Raw genomic sequence first — 19,336 nt, 5'->3', positions numbered from 1 at the left:
CCAGCAGAGGGAACAGTGAAGGTGATGGGGTGAGGCAGCAGGAGAAAGGAGTGAAGGAAGCTGGGGAGCTTGGCATGGGGGAGGGCGCCTCAGCCACTCACCCTGGCAGGGGCGGGCAGCCCCAATGTGATTGCGGGCAGCAAGGATACTGTCGGCAAGGCGAACGGGGCCAGAGAGGTCTCCTGCCTCCGCAGCCGCTGGCCCAAGAGCGCCTGCCATGGGGAGCAGGGCAGGGGTCACTGGTCCCAGACCTCCACCCCTGGATATGCCTTCCCCAGAATACCCAACCCCAGAAGCCCCAGCCTGGTCAGGGCCACTTGCTGAGAGCAAGGCTGAGCCTCAGAACTGCCCCCAGAGAGTCCAGCCAGCAAGGCCTTACCTCTGAGCCCAGGATGGGGTTGGGGCCATGCTCGCTGTCATTGGGAGAGCTGCACCCTGACGCAGGTGTGCTGCTACTACTGGGGGAGGAGTCTGAGGGTGGGAGAAAGCGAGGAACAGTCAGAGGCCAGGTAGTAGCCAGTAGCCATGAAGGTGACCTCTGCTGTCTGCTTTCCTCCTAGAAGGGCAGGAAGAAGGCAGGCTACCACCAGTCTCCAGGGCCTTTGGACACTTTAAGGCACCTCTTCTAGGCAGAAGTCAGCTTAACCAGCAGAGCCGGGGCTGGCTTTCAGCCCCAACTCACCCCCTGGCCAGTGGGTAGGAAAAACCCTGTACAACCACCCACAGTAACCCTGAGGAAGGGCCCTATCTGGGTAGGACCTGACCCAAGAGGACAAGATCAGTCACCCCTGTCCATGCTATGCAGGTCCTCACCTCCAAGGGTTTCTGCAGGCCGCCGCCGCAGACTGGGCGGGGCGCTCTCCTTCCTGAGCAGTGGATTCTTCCTCCGCTCCATGGACTTCTTGGGCTTGTAGCGCAGCTTCAGGTTGGGCTCAGAGACTGTGGGAGCACCAGCATTACTTGGCCCTACACCCACCTTCCTCCTTTCTGCTCCTTAGCCCCAGTAATTCCATGTTCAAGGCCCTCCTCCTTAACTCCCCAGGAGGGTCCCCACCTGCCTGTCCCACTCACCTGTCTTACGCAGAGGGAAGTGTTCTGGGGGGTCACTGGGCAGGCTAGGAACAGGAGGCAGAAAGCTGCTGAGCATGGAACGGGCAGCTCCCTCTGTCTCCAAGGGCTCAAGAGTCCTGTGGGGTGAGTGACAAGGCTGCTTCAGAGGGGTGGGGATGCACAGAGGCCTGGCAGCCACCTCATTCCACAGGTGCCCCTTCCTGAGCATGGCCATGGGACCTGCCAGGAGGTGGCAGCCATCAGGGTGGGCAGTGTGGGGCTGGCAGGAACAGGGGCCATCTCCAGGTGGCAGCATCAGGCCACCCATCCTACCCGCAGCCCACATGCAGACCTCTGATCTAGGAAGAGCCAGGGTCCCAGACACACTGGGGACTGTATCTGGTGGGAGAAACCTGCTCTAGGAACCAGGATATTTTTGTGTTTAGGGGAGACACAAAAAAGACAAGGGACTCTTGTGGAAGAAGAAAGCCTGTGTGTGTGTGGGTGTGAGTGTGTGTGCACAAAGAGGAAGGGCTCAGGTGGGGGATGGGGAGGGATAATTAAAGAAGAGGGTAGGTATCAGCTGAGAGGGGACTGGGGCAGGTATTACTAAGGGAGGTGAGGTGTAAGGATTAGGCGATAGGCAGCTGGGAAGAAGAGGAGGGTATCTGAGTACTCACAGGTGGACACACAGGGAGGAGAGGGCATGGCAGGAACACGTAGCAGGTAGGAGTGGGGGTTACCTGTAGGGAATGCTGGGGCTACTAGGATGGACTGTCCTCTCTAAGGCTGCCTGCTGTTTCTTCAGAATCACCTCCGCCAACTTCTGCTTGACTACACTGCTGGCTACAGCACCTGCAGGGGTGAAACCCCAAGTGGGGTTGGGGTGGGAGGACAGGTGGCCTCCCTGCACGTTTTCTGCCCATTGCCTTGTCCACACCCCCAGTATGAGGTGTCCCAGAGGCTCCTCAGGCAAGAGCCAAGTCCAAGGCTCCACCTCAGACAGCCCCCATTTCCACCCCACCTACATTCACAGGCAGAGGGAGACCCAAGCCGGTGCCACTCTCACTCCAGCCCTTACGTGCCCATGGACACCAGGCTGGGGAGGCCTCCATCCTTACTTCGCTTGCTCTTGTCCTTATTGAGAAGTTGCCGCAGCTCTTGCTCCTGTTGCCCCATGGGCAACTCAGGCACCGGCGTGTCCATTGAGAGCTGTGGGCAGGGCTGGCCGCCCAGGAAGGGGCAAGGAGTTGAGCACTGAGACAGGGTCCAGGGAGAGGCTGAAGGGAGGGAGGGGGTCTAGGGGCTGAGCTCAAGGCTGCTGCAAGGGCAGGGAGCTCTATCTTTACCCTCATGGGCTCCACTGAGCGCTGCTGCTGCAGGCCTGCCAGGAAGAGGTGGTGGTGCAGGTGCTGGGGGTGCTGCAGGGTCAGCAGCGTGGGCTCCGGTGGGGGCTCCACCGGGGGCCTCTGGCCCACCCGCAGGTCCATGGGCTGAGGCTGAGGGCCTGGCGTGTCTGCACGGAGCCTGGGGCAGCCTGAGGACACAACAGAGGAAGCAGAGTCAGCTGGAAAGTCTGTCTGCAGGTGCACGGTTACAGCCTCATCAGCCTTCAGGCTCACTTGACTCAAATTGACAAAACATGCTCTAGGGGCCTATTTCTCACCCCATCCTCACCACGGTCCCATAAGGTAGGTATTTTCATGAGACAGGAGGTGGTCTAAACTGTCCATGGTTAGTCTGTCGCTGTAGGGTTGAATCAAGTTTCTGACCCTGAGCATACTGCTTTTCCATTAAATACTTGGCCTCTCCAGGCAGAAGCCTGGCTGTGGGGATCTAGACATGGGCTGAGAGCCCTTTGGTGGTACATTCTGGGCCCCCCCCTCCTTCCCTTCTGACCCTCTGGAATGAGGACTTGGTCGAGCTGCCCACAGTGGAGCTGTGCTCAGACAGAGATCAGAGAGGTGCACTTTTATTCAGCCTCCAACCCCAAAGGCCCTCTCAGTTACCACCCTCCCTACTCTATCCCAGGCCATAGGATAAAGAAGCAGAGCTTCAAACCTGCAGCCGAGCTCTGGCTGCCACCCCAGGCCTGCACAGCCCACGTGCCCATGGAGCCTGCTCTGGGCGCCCTCATGCCAGCTCTGGGCCTGCAGTGGTGAGGTTGCAGTTCAGCTGCCTCTTCTCGAGTGTCCTCTGCACCCATGCCAGGAGCACCCTGCCAAGGCTGTGGGTGCAGGGGCTATTTATAACTAGCTGCTGGACCAGGTTCTCCACCAGCACAGCCAGCCGGGCCAGGCTGGGCTGAGCAGCCGGAGATGCTCCCGGAGAAGGGGAGGCAGATGGGGGTGGGAGCAGGTGCCCTCAAACAGAGCAGACAAGCACTGAAACCCTTTTGGAGAGGCCTCCTTTGGCTCATCCAACCCTGAGCAATCCCCATCAGGGCAGCCCCAGGCTGTCCTAGGGCCTAAAGCTGAGGGGGACTGAAGTCACTGTGGCAAAGCACCAGCCAGAAATAAGGAAATGCGGCTTCCAGGCCTAAATCAACCATTACTAGTCATTTTCCTTACATCTGTAGCACATGTGCACATGTGGCTGCAAAACCCTCTCACCTCATCACCACCATAGGCCCTGGGAGGTAGTTGTTACAATTCCATTATGCCAAATAAGGAAACTGAGGCTCAGGTGAAGGCCACCCAACTGGGGGCAGACTGAGAGCATGGTCCTGCCCAGGCCAGCGTTCCAGCTCCATTTTCCCATCGACTCTCAGGAAGTTGCCTCCCCTTGTTGGTGTTTCTCACTGGGCAAGAGGATGGGCCTAGAGTAGGCTGTCGCTAAGGGGCACCTGCTTTAACATCCTCTCACCATGAAATGGAGAAGAGAGAGGAGCAGAGCAGGGAGGTGGATGTCAGGAGACCAGAGGGGATGGCTGTGTACCCATAGCAGGCAATGCACAGCTTTTATTCCCCGACCCCTTATTTGTACATCCACCCAGGGAACTCAGGTCATTCTGGTTGAGTCTAGGTCGCCAACATACTCCTGCCCCAGGAAGGGTCTCAGTCTTTCCTCATCTGGTGTCCTGGCTTCCTCAGGTGACTCCCCGGAGGAACCCAAGGCAGGTGACGGCGCTTGCAGCTAGTGCTTCAACCACACACAGCCGGAGAGCAGCCCCATCCCTCTCTCCCAGTACCGAAGCAACCTCCAGAGCAGAAGTCTTCTGGGAATGTGGGCGGGACTCTGCCTGAAACCCTGGGAACAGTTCGCAGGGTGATTCAGCATGTGGAGGTCTGAACCATCTGGTGCTAACCCAGCTTCTCTCACCTTTTCTCCTACACCTGAACACAAAACTCCATCTCAGCCATCAGCTCCTATCCTGTCACGAGCCCATGTGCCTTTTGTCCTCTGAGTTTTGCTCACAATGTCCTCCTGCTGGTGCTGTCCTCACCCCTCAGTTCTACTTTTCCCAGTCCTACTCTTTCTTCCAAGCCCAGCCTAGTGCCCCATGGATTTCAATCATGCTGAAAGTTCTGTGACCCATAAGCACTGCGTGGGCGGGGACCACATCTGAGTTAAGCTCCAAGGGCAGGGACTTGGTTTTGTTTATTGCTCCCTATCCCAGAACCTAGAACAGTACTTAGTACATGATAAGCACCCAATAAATACTGGTTGAATCAAGGAACAAATCTCTGTACCCCCAAAATGCATAGCAAGGTGCCCTGGCACAGAGGTGGGGTTCATTAATATTTCTTTTTTCTTTTTCTAATTTCTGTATTTAATTTTTTAAAAATTACACATCTATGAAGACTAAATAATAATAGGTGGTGAATGTAATGTTTCTTGGATGAATGGATGAACATTACTCAGTTGTCCCCTCATTTGCCACTGGTAACATACTGCAGTCTGCTATTACTTTTCTTTTTATGTGTCCTATCTCCCCAACCTGCCTGTAAGCTTTTGGACAGCCAGGACAGAAGCAAAGAGGTTACCTGGCCATTGTTTCTCCCTGCCATGCGTAACTATTAGGCATTATGTATGTACCTAGCAGGCCCTCAGTGGATACTGGCTGAAGGAAGAGGCAGCCTTCATCCAGCCCCAGCCCACAGGCACGTCCTGACCAGAGCAGCAGCAGGGAGTCCACTCCCCTCCTTGCCCAGTGCAGCCTAATAGGAGGCAAGGAAGGTGCGAGAAAAGGAAGAGGGGTCCTTCCCCTCCTACCCGAGCAGCACAAGGCATCCTCCCATCTTGGAAGGGCTGCCATGCCCACCTTGTAGGGTTGGCATGAGGACTAAATGAGCCAACAATTGAGAACATGAGCCTGATGTGAGGCAGGGGCCTGTGTATAAATACTAGCTTCCTACTTGCCTTCCTGTTTCACTGCATCCTGCCTTTCCTCTTCCTGCTGTGTTTCTAAGCACTGGGGCCAGCCTGGGTCCAGAGTCGCCTCCTTATCTCCACTCCTCACCCCTTTCCCATGAAACCCCAACTCACCCTCTCCCCGAGAACCCCAACCTCCTGACACTCTGGCTGATCAGCCAGCTCCTCTGCCCAACCACTGCTCAGCTCCTCGCCCTTCGCCCTTCGCATGTCCCTTCCACCCTCATCTCCCACTTCCCACCACAGTCTCCCTCAGGGTCCTGATGCTTACCTGTGCCAGGGGGACTGGAGCAGTGGGCACCCGGGGTCACCTGGGTCCCATCTGTAGAGAGAAGAGAGATGGAGTGAAGTGGCTGCAGGAAGGGGGCAGGGAAGGGGGAAGAAAGAGGGCCAAGCCAGGCAGGCTCCCTACCACTCTGGGAGGCCCCCCTCCAGCTTGAGCCCTCCAAAACCTGGCACCTCCAACAGACACTAACCAAAAAGAGAAGACTGCACCCTATTCCTTTCCTCACTTTCCCAAGCCGAATGAGAGCAATCCCCAGCTCCCTCTTCCTCATCTAATCTACTAAGTCCATCTCACCCTGCAAGACTCGGTCCACAGCAGGAATCCAAGGAGGCCCCAGTTCACCCAACAATATCCTCAGCCCTCCCAATGCACTCAGATACAATCTTCCTTGAGCCCAGGCTCCCATAGCCCGAAGGGAAAGAAGAGGGCTGGGAGGTGAGGTGGGGCCAGAGGTGGAGGCGGGGACAGCGTGGCTGGTGAGACCGTTGAGACTGTGCTAAAGATGCCAGGAGGGAGGAGAAGCGGGCTGGGAGAAGGGAAGCTGAGCCCACTCTGAGGCTTCACTGTGGGGGAGGGGAGGGATCATGGCCTGGAGGTCAAGTCCGATCAGGCGGGAGCTGTGAAGTGGTGGGTCTGGAATGCAGAGCCCAAGGACCCCAAAGTAGGTACCCCTTTCCTCCTACTGCTCCATCTTGTGTCCTTCAGCCTGTTCCCCCCAAAAGGAGAATTCAGTGTTTTTCTCGAATACCCTGAAATAGAAGTGTTTCCTTCTGGAAATGGCCACCTGTCCCAGGCTCCTAAGCCCAGCCCAGACCCCTCCCATTCAGAACCCATGAAACCCTACTGTAGGGCCATAGCTGGTCAGAGAGGCCCTGAGCAGCATAGAGCCTGGATGGGGTAGGGAAAACACAGATGAGTGCTGAGGCGACCTGTCCAAGACGGACACTTTCCCTCCTGCTGTCTCAGCTCAGGGCTGAGGAGACAGTAAGCCAGGAGATTGGAAAGCTGCCTGGAGAGGGCATTTGGTGGACACACAGAAGCCCTCTTTAGGCAGAAGGAATACTTTCTGGAGGACAACTGGTGAGTGCTGCCCTTTGGATCTCTGTCTAAGGGGCAGCCACAGTTCCTCTTCCAGAGCTGAAAAGGAGAACTCCCTGCAGGCAGGCACCCTGGGGGAGGGGGCAACTCTAGGCACAGAGAGACTCCCACCAACTGCCTTCAAACACCAGGGCCTTAGGCTTTGAATGACAATGTTTGGTAGGGAAATGCCACTCCACGTATTCAAATTCTGCCCATCTTTTGAAGTCCAGTCCAAGCCCATGTTCTCGTGAAGCTCACCCTGACCTCTCCTGGCTTCCCAAAGCACCCATTCTGTGTCCATCACCTGGACATTCCATTAATTATGTTCTCTGGGGTGTCATTTGTAAGCCATGCCCATCTGCACCTAACACCTTGCTGGGCACACAGCGGCCTCTGTTAGAAACTGCTCAATGGAACATAATGACTCTCCCCTGGCCCCCTGCCTAGTACAGAGCACAAACATTTCTCAAGGTCTGTGAGCACCAAGGAACACTGATGTGGGAGGCAGCCTCTCTGCCCCAGGACATGGAACCCCTATCCCAGGCTCTCTTAGGATTCCTCTTTCTTTTGCAGGTCGTGGTCCCCCAAAAGAAGTTCCTAAACCAGACTCCTTCCTGGGTGCACTCTCAGAGGCCATGTCAGGCCTAGAGTCCCAGCCTCCAGGGAATTCTCTCCTATTTCCCTGGGTGTCTGTCTAGGGGCTGGTCAGCAGCATTCATGCTTGGGAACAGAGCCAGGTTCTCTGTGCTTCACTACCCTGGTAACTCCAGATTCTGGATACCATGCACTCTCTGGATAGGAGAAAAACTAATGGTCCTGAACTCTGCAGTGTTTGCTACCTGGCCCCAAAGAGATGTTTTGTGATGCTGCTTGATGATCTAAATTCTGCTCACAAAATCCGCATGCAAGCATGCGAGCCTGTATGTGTGTGTGTGTGTGTTGCCAACAGGGGCAGCTTCCAAAAGCAATTCCTGGAAAAATTTCTGCTTCTCTCCTGACTCCCTGGCTCTGTGCTGACAACCTTTGAGTTCAAAAGAGCCCAAAGCAAAAGATAAGACCTTCGGAATAGCTTTCCTGTGTCTCAGAGGGAGAAAAGGTATTGAAAGGCACATAGTCAGTGCCTGAACTGAAACCAGAAAGTGAACATTCTGCATCCCAGGCTTGGAGATAAAGTTGGGGACCCCTCTTCCCCTTGCCCCCTCCTCAGAGCACTGTTACCACTAATTTGGGGTCTAAATGAAATAAGATCAGGAATGAATAAACCTGAGGGACTGAACGCTTCATAAGGCCAGTTGGACCCTTCTCCACGCATCCCCTGGCCAAGGTGGAGACCTCTCCTTTTTGGAATCCTAGCTGCCCCTGTTTCTACCATCTTGGGAAGCAACTGCAGTCAGGCTGAAGAGGCCATTTTACTTGGCACTGAGGCACAGGGCCTACCAAGTCACCTCCCTAAACCACAACACCTGCTCTCCAGAACCAAAGAGCCCCAGAAATCCTGCTCCAGTCGTCCACCCCGGCCCTCAGCAACCTCCAGAGCAGACACAAAGGCCACTCTTCTATCCCCTGGGCACCTGCATGAGCTGCTCTCCCCTCCTACCTTTTGCCTCCGGCCCTTACCTGCCCAGCAGAAACCTGAGCCCTGCCTGACCACCTGCTCTCCCACGTGTGGCAGGCCCTTTGTCAGGGAGAGGACTTCCAGGGGAGCACTGCCACCCAGAAGCCTCCTCACAACACCTCCAAAGTCTTTTTGAAGCTGTTCCACCTACCTGGTCTCCTGACTAGCTAAGAGGAGGAGCAGGAAAACCCAGCAGCTAGAGGAAAGCAGGCAGCAGCAGCAGGAGGCCAAGTGCTGGGTCAGGGCTGACCCCTTGCACACCCCATGCTGCAGCTCTGGTTGTTTTCCCTGACATAGGCGGGGCGAAGCTTGACTCTGTATTGGGCTGGCAGAGAAGAGGAAAGCTGGGGGTGAAATGGCTTCAGGAAGATCCAAAAATAAACAAACACAAGAAACAACATCATGGTTGCCAGGCCTCTCTGACAAAGTGAGGGCTGAGCAAGGAGAAACCCTTCTTGAAGGCACTAGGGTCACAGAATACAAGAACTTTAGGGACTGATGGGGCTTTAGAGATTGTTCAGGCCAACACTCTCATTTCACAGAGAAAGGAAGAGAGAGGGAGAGGGGCTAGATCATGGTCATCTGGCATGATGTACAGCCAGGCTAGACCAGACCAGTGCAGGGGAAACCCAAAAAGTTGATCCCAAATGCAGGTGTTAAGCACCTCCATGTGAGGTCACTCTTCTGGGGGCTGAAGAGATGGAAATAGGAATGAAACCTTGTTCTCACTTTCAAGGAGTTTAAAATAAAGCACACAGTTTTTTCAAAATTAAAAGGTATGCTACTTACAGATACTAAAAAAATTCAAAGAGCTTCAAGAAGTATAAAACAAAGTTTCTCTCTCATCCAATTCCCTTGAACTTCCCTAGAATCAACCCTTTTTAACAGCTTCTTATGTCCCCTTTCCAGAAATTCTCACTCATTTTCTTGGCACTAAGCTGCTTATTGCTCAGATTTATCCAGAACCCAGGGGGATGGAAGCTGGCTGGAAACTCCTGCCACATGAAGTGTTAGAGTGAGTGTCCACAGAGTAGAGGGCATTGGCTTTGAAGTTAGATGAACCTGGGTTCAAACTCTGACTCCCTCAGGGGCAGCAGGGAGAGCTATGGACACGATGTAACCTGGTCAAGCCTCAGCTGCCCCTGTAATAAGAGGATAAGACTATCTGCTTGGGAACAGTGATCTGAGATTAGCAAAACTGTGTGTGCAGCACCTACCATGTGGTAGGTGCTGCCTTAATGGCTGTGATTAATACTGCTCACCCCTGAACTTGTCTGCAGCCTGCCTTCTGGCATAAGCATTTTATTTTCCCCTCCTCTACCACAGTCCACTTTCTCCCAGATGCAGCCCCAGGCCCCACCTCTTATCCCCTGCTTCTCCCAACCACAGTCTCATTCCTTTCTCTTCCATCTGAACTTTTGTAAACTAATACTTTACTATGTGCCAGGAGTTGTTCTAAATGCCTTACATGTGCTAATTCATCTAACCCTCGTGACAAACCAATGAGGTGGTTACTGGTTTTATCCCCATTAAATTAGATCAGTAGACTAACGCCCAGCAGTATCAAAAAACTTGTCTGAAGTCATGTAACCTGGAAGTGGCTGAGCTGGGCCTTGAGCCAGGCAATTGGGCTCCAGAACCCATGTTCTCAACCAATACACCCAACTGTTCCTCCCTAGCACTTTCACTCCCCACAGGCCAGCGTGGAGAAAGCAAAGGCAGGACCTAGCTGGGCACAGGGAAAGATAAAAAAATCACAGTCCCACAGAGATCTGTACCAGCAGTAAACCCTACCCCACTGCAGGTTGGAGGGAGAAGCTGCCTACTTCATGTCTGGGCCCCATGAAGACAATCCTGAAGAATCCCTTCTAGATAGCAACTAACTGTTGGCTTCCCAGATTCCAGGCAATGATTTCAGGCTGCATGTGGGCACATGGGCTGGCACAGATTGTGAGGTCTTAAAGGAGCATCGGCTTCTCCTGTGCTCTGCCATATCCCTTCTCTAGAAGCTTCCAAGTCCGGCCGAGGCTCTCCCATTAGTATCCCAGAGCAAGGTCCACAGTGCAGGCAGCGGGCAGCTGCCCCCGGGGCAGAGGCTGGGTTCCCAGGTAAGCGGCTGGGCCGCGGGGCTGCCAGGACAAAGGCCTGCTGTCAGTCGGGCGGGGGACTGAAGCCCCGCAGGCCGGCAGCTGCGCGCTGCGGGAGGCTGGACGTGAGAGCCGCGAAGCTGGCCCTCGGCCTCCGCAGCGAGCCTGCGCCTTTCCCCGCGCCCTGGGGCCCGGTAGCAGCTATTTTTAGCTCTTGACACCTGGGTATTTTGCAGCCGCAGGATGTCCGGTTTGGAGTCTCTTTCTGGGAATCCCGCAAGCGGCTGTTGTAAACAGCCCCACGCAGTGGTGGCCAAGCTGGGAGCCGCGCCCCCCCTTTCTGCTGTTTGAGATGAATCAAACAGGAAGCAGACGTAACCATGGCAGCGGCAGCTTGAGCTCTCGGGGTGGGAAAAGCGCCCTCCCTTGCTCCTTGCCCCGGCCCCAGGTCCTCTTTTCCACTCCATGCCTCTCCTCGTAGGTGGAGAGCCCTGGACCCAAAGGCAGGGAGAGCTGGGCATTCTGACTGTGGGCAACTATTGTTTCCGGGGACTAGGGCTCTCTGGAGACCCTCACTGTCCCCTGGCAAAGAAAAATGGGGTTTCCCCCCAGCCCTGCCGGCCTCCGGGGGCCACAGGGACCCACCACTCAGTCCTCCCTGCTTGTTCTTTGTGAAGGTGTGAGGGGGCCAGCATCCACTTCCTGTCACCCACAGCCTTCTCCTTACAGCAGGGGCCCTGCCCTGCACTTAGGGAATTCCTGAGCAGGCAGGCTGTCCCAGTCCCAGGCCCTGGTCCAGACTGCCCCACTTTCTCAGGTCCTGAAAGCACTCAAAAATAAATGTTCCCACTTACTCTCACTCCTCTGCTCCAGTAACTCCAATCTGAGATAGGAAGTTCACCCTGATGTCTAACCACCATCACTCCTATCTTAAGCAAAACATCCTGAACAGTCAAGATGGGAGCCCCATCTGTAACATGGGGAGAAGCATTGAGGTTCCTTCAGCTTCTGCTTTTGTCCCTCCCCCCTCCCACCCCCTTGTGCCCCACTTAAACCAGCTGTTCCCTCTTAGCAGATAGTCCCAGACAATCTTTCTCAAGGGCAAGCACTTGCCCCAACAGGAAGCATGGTAACCGCCCTGGGGCTGCCTCTCAGAGCCTCTCCTTCTCCCCTCAGAGGTCTCATATTCATGTTTACCATCCTTGTTGTTCCCTCAGCTTCTGGGCCCTCCACGGCCAGACCCTGCCTTCCTGTGTGTGTTCCCTACTCCTGCTTGCCTGCCCATCTGCCTCTCCTTGCTGAGTGTGAGCCAGGAGGTGGGTCTTCCTCAGCTCCTCTCACCTGTGCCAACCAAGCAGCCACTCAGCCACTCCAGAGACTGCCAGGTTAAAGTTTAAGTTATATTAATAATTACAATTATTAATTAATACTCATAATGATCAGCAATCATGTATTGAATGTTTACTGTGTGCTGGTTACTGTACTAGGCATCTCTCTTGTACTATCTAGTTTGATCCTCACAACAACCCTACTAAGGTAGATACTGTTACCTTCATTTTACAAAGAAGGAAACAGGCTCAGGGAGGTTAAGAAAATTGCCAAGGTCACACAGATGGCAAGTAGGGCTTCTGGGATCCCAGAACCTAAGCTCATAATCACTACACTGGTATGTACAACTAGTTCCACTCACCTCCATTGAGGGGCCCCAGGGCACAGCTGGGGCTCGGCACCTGAAGGCCTGGGGGTGATTCCCAGTGCCAGCATGTTCCCATAGTGTGCTGGTCCTCCATCCAGAAAACATCCACAACAAAAATAAAAACAGAGAGAATAATCTCTGCCTGTGTCCCTCACATGTTTTTTGTCTCCGGGAGGCACTCCCCAACCCCATCTTCACAACCTTGTTCATCCCATATTTTCTCTGCTTTTTCCATGTACGTGTTACCATTTTATTGTTTCCTCTATGCTGCCTCCAGCAGGGTATAACTAACCAAGCAAGCCTCCCGGGGTTGCAGGGGAGGATCACACGCTGTGTGGAAGCACTCTGGAAACTGTCAGGCCTGTATAAATGCAGGTTACATAACCACAGCAAGTCACCCATCGTAGTGAGCAAATTCCCTTGGAAAGAGATGCTCTCCTGCTCTCTCTTTCTCTCAGGCTACACACCCACCCACACTGTACCTCTGGGCTGGTGGAAGGGAGCACCCACCTTCACGCAGGCTCCTGGGGACTAAGGACACAGCCAAAGGGCCATTGGCACCCTTGCACCTGGGTTAGGGGAAGGCAGAAGCCACTGTGGGGATCCTGGCGTGCTCCATGGCCTGGAAGCATCATGGGTATGAGTCTGTGAATAGCAACCAGCTATTGATGAATGCTGGCACTAACAGGGAAGCCACATTAATATTAATGACAGTAAATACTCCCGAGATTGCCATCCCACTTATGCCTTGGTATCCTCCTCATTTTGCCTGTTATTTTTGGAAGATGGTCAAGGTGTTTAGGATAGATTCTCCAGGTGACATAATTCCCTTTTGTGGCCAGCGCTGCCCTTAAGACTTGGTGAAGGGTGAGCTGGATTTTTCCAGACCACAAATCCAGCCAGGGTGCTTACATAGTCTTCAGGGAACGCAATAGCCAGATGTCTGGTCCTGGGTACTGATTTGGACAAACCAGTTGTGAAGGACAGTTTCTGGCCAACTTGGAATTCAGTGAAATGAAAATTTACTTAGTGGAAGGTGGAGAGCACTGACTGGAGGAACAGCACACATGGTATAATCTCATTCTGGTAAAAAGTATGGTGCATAAAGACATGTCAGAAAAAATATGGTGTATAAAGGTGTGCATGGAGATATCATAGCAGTCACCTCTGACAGCTGGAATTGTGGAGGTTTTTAGTTTTAATTTTTGCTTGTCTGTGTCGTCTACTTACAATGCATACAAACTGCCTCTATAATAAAAACAGAATATATATGTATATGTGCACACACATAAATATAAACTGGCACAGCCAATGGGTTGCAGAGTCAAGATGTGACCTCTGCTTCCCAGAGACCTAGACCACAGGGTTTTCATCAACTCTACGTATTGAATTCTCAGACCCCCCTATCTAGTGAGGTTCTGTATGATCTACAACCTAGTTGTCCTCTGCCTCTCCCGAATCACGCAGAGGACGGAGCACAGGGCTGGGCACATAATCAGGACTTACTCAGTGAATGCCTGCAGGCTGAATAATGATCATTTCCTGAGAGAAATGCCTTCTGCCTCTTCCAGGGCCGCTGTGCTGGGAATACTCACTGCTGACATCACTGACCTTCCCATCATCCCTCCTCTGCCTCATGTTTCTCTTAAGAGCTGCCAGGGAGGGGCTAACATAAAGGTCACCCCAGCTGATGCTGGCAAGGTGCTCCAAGTCAGGGCCATCGGGGGCACTTCCATCCTAGTGCCAGCTGGATTTGAGACCCTCAGGTCCCTAGGTGGCCTGCCTTACTGGGGGACACTGGGGACAGTGAAGTGAAAGAGAGGAGCCCACCCTATGACTTCTGGCTCCAGACGCCTGCTGCTCCAGGCCCTTATGGGTGGAGGAATCTGGAACAGTGAATTTGGCCTGGTTTTTTCTGTGAACTGGGGCTGGGCCCAGTTTCTGTTCTTCATGTCTTCAATATTCCCTATCCCTGACCTTCAAAAGTATGAAAAATAAGAATAATAATGATGACCAATATTCTGTGTACACTGACTTCATACCAGGCACGATGCTAATGTTACTTACTTTAATCTTTATAGTAACTCAGTGAGACTGAAACCATTATTATTTTCACATGACAGATGAAGAAACTGAGGCACAGAGAGCCATGTGCCCAAGGTTACAATTGGGCTGTTGCAGGGGAAAGAAGGACTCTGCAAAGGTCATCCATGCCTCCCTGAGTCCTTACAGGAATTCCCTCCCACCAAGCTCTGCAATGGGCACAGCTGATCTAATGTGATATTAACATCTGTCTGGTGCTTTAGAATCCACCAAGTGCTTACACATGCAAGTGAGAAAATCCCCACTTGAAAGACTAGGAAACCAAGACTTAGAGCCCTTGGCAACCTTGCGCAAGGTCCTGCAGCCATTCGGCTGGGATTCAAACCCTGGTCTTTGGCCTCAGAACAGCACACTTCTTCCCCTATATCTCACAGTCCCCCTGGCCCAATTCTCATGACAGCCCCGAAGGCCTGGCAGGGAGCTGCACATCCTTTAGCACCCAGAGACGAAGCCTGTGCCCAGCTCCTCGCGCCAGGGTTGAGGTGCCAGCACCTCCTCAGTAGCTAGCTCCACTGTGACTCACTCCTGGGACCCAGGGGAAACAGCCCTGCGCTGTGGGCAAACACGGCCTGCCACCGCCCCGCCTCCAACTCCCCGCCTCCACATTTGCTAACTGAAACCCGGCTGCTGCTATTTTTAATCCTCCAGCTCCCCCTTGCCTGGGGCTCCCCGCCTTCACCCCACCCCCATCCCCGACCCAACTGGGTGCCACCAGCCTGTCATTCTGAGAGCAGTTCCACAACCTGAACGCCCCAGAGGGCGCAGCGGATGCCCATGAAGGTTTGTGGGGCAAGCAAAACAAGCAGGTTTCAGCCCAGTTGCCGAATTCCCCCACCCCGGCTCTTTCCGACCCTGTGGCTCCCAGCCTGCCCCGCTTCTCCCTGCCATCCTGGGAGCTGGGGGAGGGAGGAATGGGGTGACGGCAGAGCCAGAGCTGGGCTCCTAGGAATGGGCTCAGCAGGGAGCTGAGCTGGAATCCTGAAGGGGAATAGGGTACCCCTCATTCACTCCAGGGCACAGGCTCTCCCTTAAGGCCCAAGGTCTCTAACCACCAGGGTTTCCAATCCCTGCAGGCAACAGGAGGAAAAAAGGAAGTGGCTGGAGACAGGGCGGGGATGGTGAGTTTAGCCCAGGGCCCTCCTCATTAGGAGAAGTCCCCTCCCCACCATGCTGTGGAGGTTGTGCAGGGCTAGGGTTGAGCTTGGCACAGGAGTCCTTCTTTTCCATGAGGGCTCCTCTAATACTCAGCTCTCCAAAGAAAGTGATGCACATTTCTGCAGCCTACAGCTCTGGGCGCCCCAGGGAAAACCTACCGGAGGATGTTGGAGGTGAAAGGGTCTGAAGGCTGCTTGCCCACGTGAAAGTTAACCTGAGAGAGGAGAGGGTAAGAAAGCAGGGGGACCCGAGATGGGCATTGCCTTCAAGCTGGTGTTTTTCCCCCTGGACTGAGAGTCTCACTCAGTTTGGGAGGCAGATTCCAAGGGCCCAAAAGAGGCTCAGCAGCTCACTGCCAAAGGTCTCCTTGCCCTCTCTCCTGCCCTGATGTATTGGGACAGCCTCGGCCCTCTCTTTGCCCTGTCCTCTATGGCACCTGCCCCAACACCCTTCTTTAGGGTTCTGTCCTCTCTTCCAGGGTCTAGGTCCTCTCTCAGCTGTGACTCCCTCTCTCTCTACTCAGTGATTCTTGAGCCAGGTAAATAAATTCCAGTGGCCACAGAGGCAGCCAGGCTAGGCCCAGAGGGAGGGACTTGGCACAGGAGTTCCTGGGTGGGGAGATAGGGAGAAAGGGAATGAGGTGGGAGGAAGGTAAGGCTGGAGGGTCAGGAACGGGTGGCACTTGAGAGCTCCTGGAGAGAGGCTGCCACCTTCCCATCATCCAACATGTCCACAGGGCCCTGGACTTGGTGCCATGAAGGACCTGCTGCTCCCCCAAGCGACAGAGCGGCCTCGAGGTCGGCCCTGTCCTGCTCTCCCTCTTCTTCTTCCCCTTGGCCAACCTCTAGGGGCTGCTTGAAGAGTGCAGACCCCATTGTATCCCATGCCAGGCAAGAGGTTGGCAATTCAGGTCACCCACCTGGATCCAGCCATTCCCAAGCATGCTCAGAAGGCTCTGAGGGCTCACTTCTAGTCTGGGGAGGTGAGAGAAGGCATCAATGTCACCTTCTCCGGCAGGCGTCCCCTGGCCACCCTTTCTAAGGAAGTCCCACCTTGTTGTTCTCTATTGCTGCACCCAGTTCATTTCCTTCTTAGGGCTTATCACAATGTGTAACTAGATATATATATACTCATTTCTTTACTTGCTTACTTGTTACTGTCTATCTCCTCTACTAGAGTGGAAGTTCCCTGAGGTCAGATGCTCTGCTATGTGTTCACTGCATATCTGTGCCCAGTACCTGGCAACGGCAAGGCTCAGTAAGCATCCAGTGAATGAATAGCTGAATGACTAGCTCAGTAAATAGGGTCTCCTGGTTGCCAACATCACCTTTAGGGTTGATGCTCAATAGTTCCAGGATTTCCCCAGAGAGGAGGAAGCAGGATGTAACAGGAAGAGCAAGGCCAGGAAGCCTGGGACCCCGAGGGAAAGGTCAAGGCCCAGTTAGTGTGGACATGGGCATACCTGCATACACAGAGGATGCATGGCTAAACTGTGGACCAGTCTTCAAAGGCTTGAGTTTTGTCTTGGCTCTTCCTCTCAATAGCCCTGTGTCCTTGGCCAAACCACATACCTTCTAAAAGTCTCAGTTTCTTCAAAAGAAAAAACGAAGAGGTTGGCCCAGATCAGTGGTCCTCAGGTCCACTGATGCAACACGACTTTGCACCAGAATTGTCTAAAGCACATGTTAAAATCCAGATTCCCAGGCTCTTCCCCTGTAGATTCTGACTCTGTCTAGATGGGGTCTGAGGATCTTTATTTTTAACACGCTCCCAGTGACTCCGAAGCAAATGGTCCAGAAACTGACATATGAGGACCACGAATGAGAGGGTGCTTTCCAGCCAACATTTGGACTTCTATTGAAGAGCCATTTCTGCACAGGTATACATCCCCCCAAAACATGAACATGTTCCCCACACAAAGCCATAAACTGCAAAGGTATACACTATACAAAGCCACCACATGGATCACAAATTTTCACAGAACCACATCTACAAACACAGCCTGGGGCACACACACAGGCCCCCACTACACACCCAGTGTGCACACACACCCATCACATGTTGACCCACACTAAACAGACACTATCCTGAATTTATTTTGCCTCTGGGAACTGGTCCAGGACCAAAGGAGCTATGCTCTGCTGATGAAAACATCCCTCCCGCCTCTGCCACCTCCACCCCTACCCCTTGCCCCACAGGCAGCATGCTGTCCACCTCCCCTTGTAGGCGTGGGGGGGTGCTGCAGGCTGCTGAAGGAGAGATGGGATGAGGGGAGGCACAGAGCCCTCCCCAAAGTCCAACAGCCCCTCTTTCCCTACCCCTCACCCCAAAAAGATGCAAAAGGGCCTCCACCCAGCCACCCTCAGTGCTTGCTCTGCCCACTCACCTAGATTCCCAGGCCCTGGTCCTAGCAGCCAAAAGGGTTAGGGAGGTGGCCAGATCTAGGGACTCCTCCTAATACTCAGGCCTCTAAGGAAAGGGCTGTCTGGGGGCACCTTCCTGCAGCCCAAAGGCCTGGGTCCCCCAGGGAAGGTTACCACAGAAACAGGGGGAAATATCACAGGGAAACACAATACCCGGCAGGGTCACCTGGTGACCAGGCTTCCTGCTGTGTTGCCCACCGCCCCCCTCATCTCAGTGGCCTCACAGCCTCCTTCTCCAGCCTCAGCCTGGGCCTCCTCACCAATACTCTCTATCCTGCCTCCCCTGGGTTGGGGGACACAGCCTTATGCAACAAGTCTGCTCCTCTGTGGTTCCAAACAACATCAGGGATGGCCCAGAGCTGAGCCCCCCACTCTTAATCCTACCAATGCCCCCACTACAGGAAATCAAAGCTTCCTGCCCCAGAGGAAGTGCCCCATCTAGTGAACAAATCCAACACACACAAACACACAGTCCTGGAGCCTCAGGGAGGACAGATGCCCTCCCCCCACCTCCCAGGCCCACTATAGGCCCCACTCTCAAGACTGGCTGAGGACAGGCCAGGGCTGAGCTGTGAGGGGTAGGCATGGGCAGGACCTGAACCAGGCCAAGGAGAAGGCCAGGAGGATAAGCACCAGCAGGGTTAAGTCTGGTTCCAGCTCTGCTCAGCCTGCCATTCCCTACTGTGTGACCCTGGGCCTTGCATTAGCTCATCTTCTCTCAGGCCTCTGCCAACTTCTAAATTACCAGCTAGTAATGAAAGGCCCGGAGAAAGAAGACAAAGACGAGGTGGGGGTTACATAGGTTTCTGGCTCCCGGATGCTTGGGGAGGCATGCTTACAGCCAAAAGAGGATCCCCACTCCCTACCCCCATCACACGTGAGTTTCTCACTCCTATTATCTGGATCAAGAAGGGGACAGAGGAAGGCAACGTTCCATCTCTCGTTCCCAGAAGCCACCAAGGATGAAAGCTGGGGTCTGTTATCCCTGAAGGTAGTGGAGGGCATAATAGCCGCAACACTGGACACTAATCCCTCTCTTTATAATCAGCCTCTCCTCTGTGCTCTGGGAAGTGCACCTGAAATTTCCTTCCCACTTTATTGATGGGGAAACTGAACTTCAGTGTTAAAGCAAAGTGACCTGTTGCGATTCTTGGGAGGGTCAATGCAAGACCTGAATGCAACTTCCTAGCCTCAGGATCCCAGCTTAAGAACCGGTGGCCAGAGAGACACCCATCCATGGGCTCAAGCTAACAAACACAGAGGCCTCAGGAGAACACTTCCCCAGACCATTCCAGATGTAACACCAGAGGCACTCTGGGCTTGGCCCTGTTGGGTTCGAGGAGCATCAGGGAACTAAAGGTGAGGGAGGAGTCCCAGCAGGTCCAGGACCTGGTTCCAGTCTTGGTCACTGCACACAACACAGCGGGACTGCTTTGTGCCTTAGTTTCCCTCAGAAGTGACTGCAGA

General features: G+C 54.0%; 1 protein-coding gene across 3 annotated transcripts in view; it reads right to left on the bottom strand.

Annotated features, from left to right (window-relative positions):
- Window positions 1–19,336, bottom strand: part of HDAC7 (histone deacetylase 7) — a 34,748-nt gene that overhangs the window by 13,399 nt on the left and 2,013 nt on the right. For 2 of the 3 annotated variants that reach the window (XM_081130611.1, XM_081130613.1), the window contains exons 2-9: window positions 5,696–5,746; window positions 2,400–2,587; window positions 2,172–2,274; window positions 1,794–1,905; window positions 1,072–1,187; window positions 814–939; window positions 380–471; window positions 102–212 (exon numbers count right to left, since the gene is read on the bottom strand). In XM_081130611.1, the coding sequence (XP_080986737.1) occupies window positions 102–212; window positions 380–471; window positions 814–939; window positions 1,072–1,187; window positions 1,794–1,905; window positions 2,172–2,274; window positions 2,400–2,587; window positions 5,696–5,746 (899 nt within the window). The remainder of the gene's footprint in view (window positions 1–101; window positions 213–379; window positions 472–813; window positions 940–1,071; window positions 1,188–1,793; window positions 1,906–2,171; window positions 2,275–2,399; window positions 2,588–5,695; window positions 5,747–19,336) is intronic. The other variant, XM_081130612.1, reaches the window with a different exon arrangement.

This window comes from Miniopterus schreibersii (genome assembly GCF_964146895.1).
Source record: "Miniopterus schreibersii genome assembly, chromosome: 2".
Lineage (NCBI taxonomy): Eukaryota > Metazoa > Chordata > Mammalia > Chiroptera > Miniopteridae > Miniopterus > Miniopterus schreibersii.
This window is presented reverse-complemented; position numbering and strand designations above follow the sequence as displayed.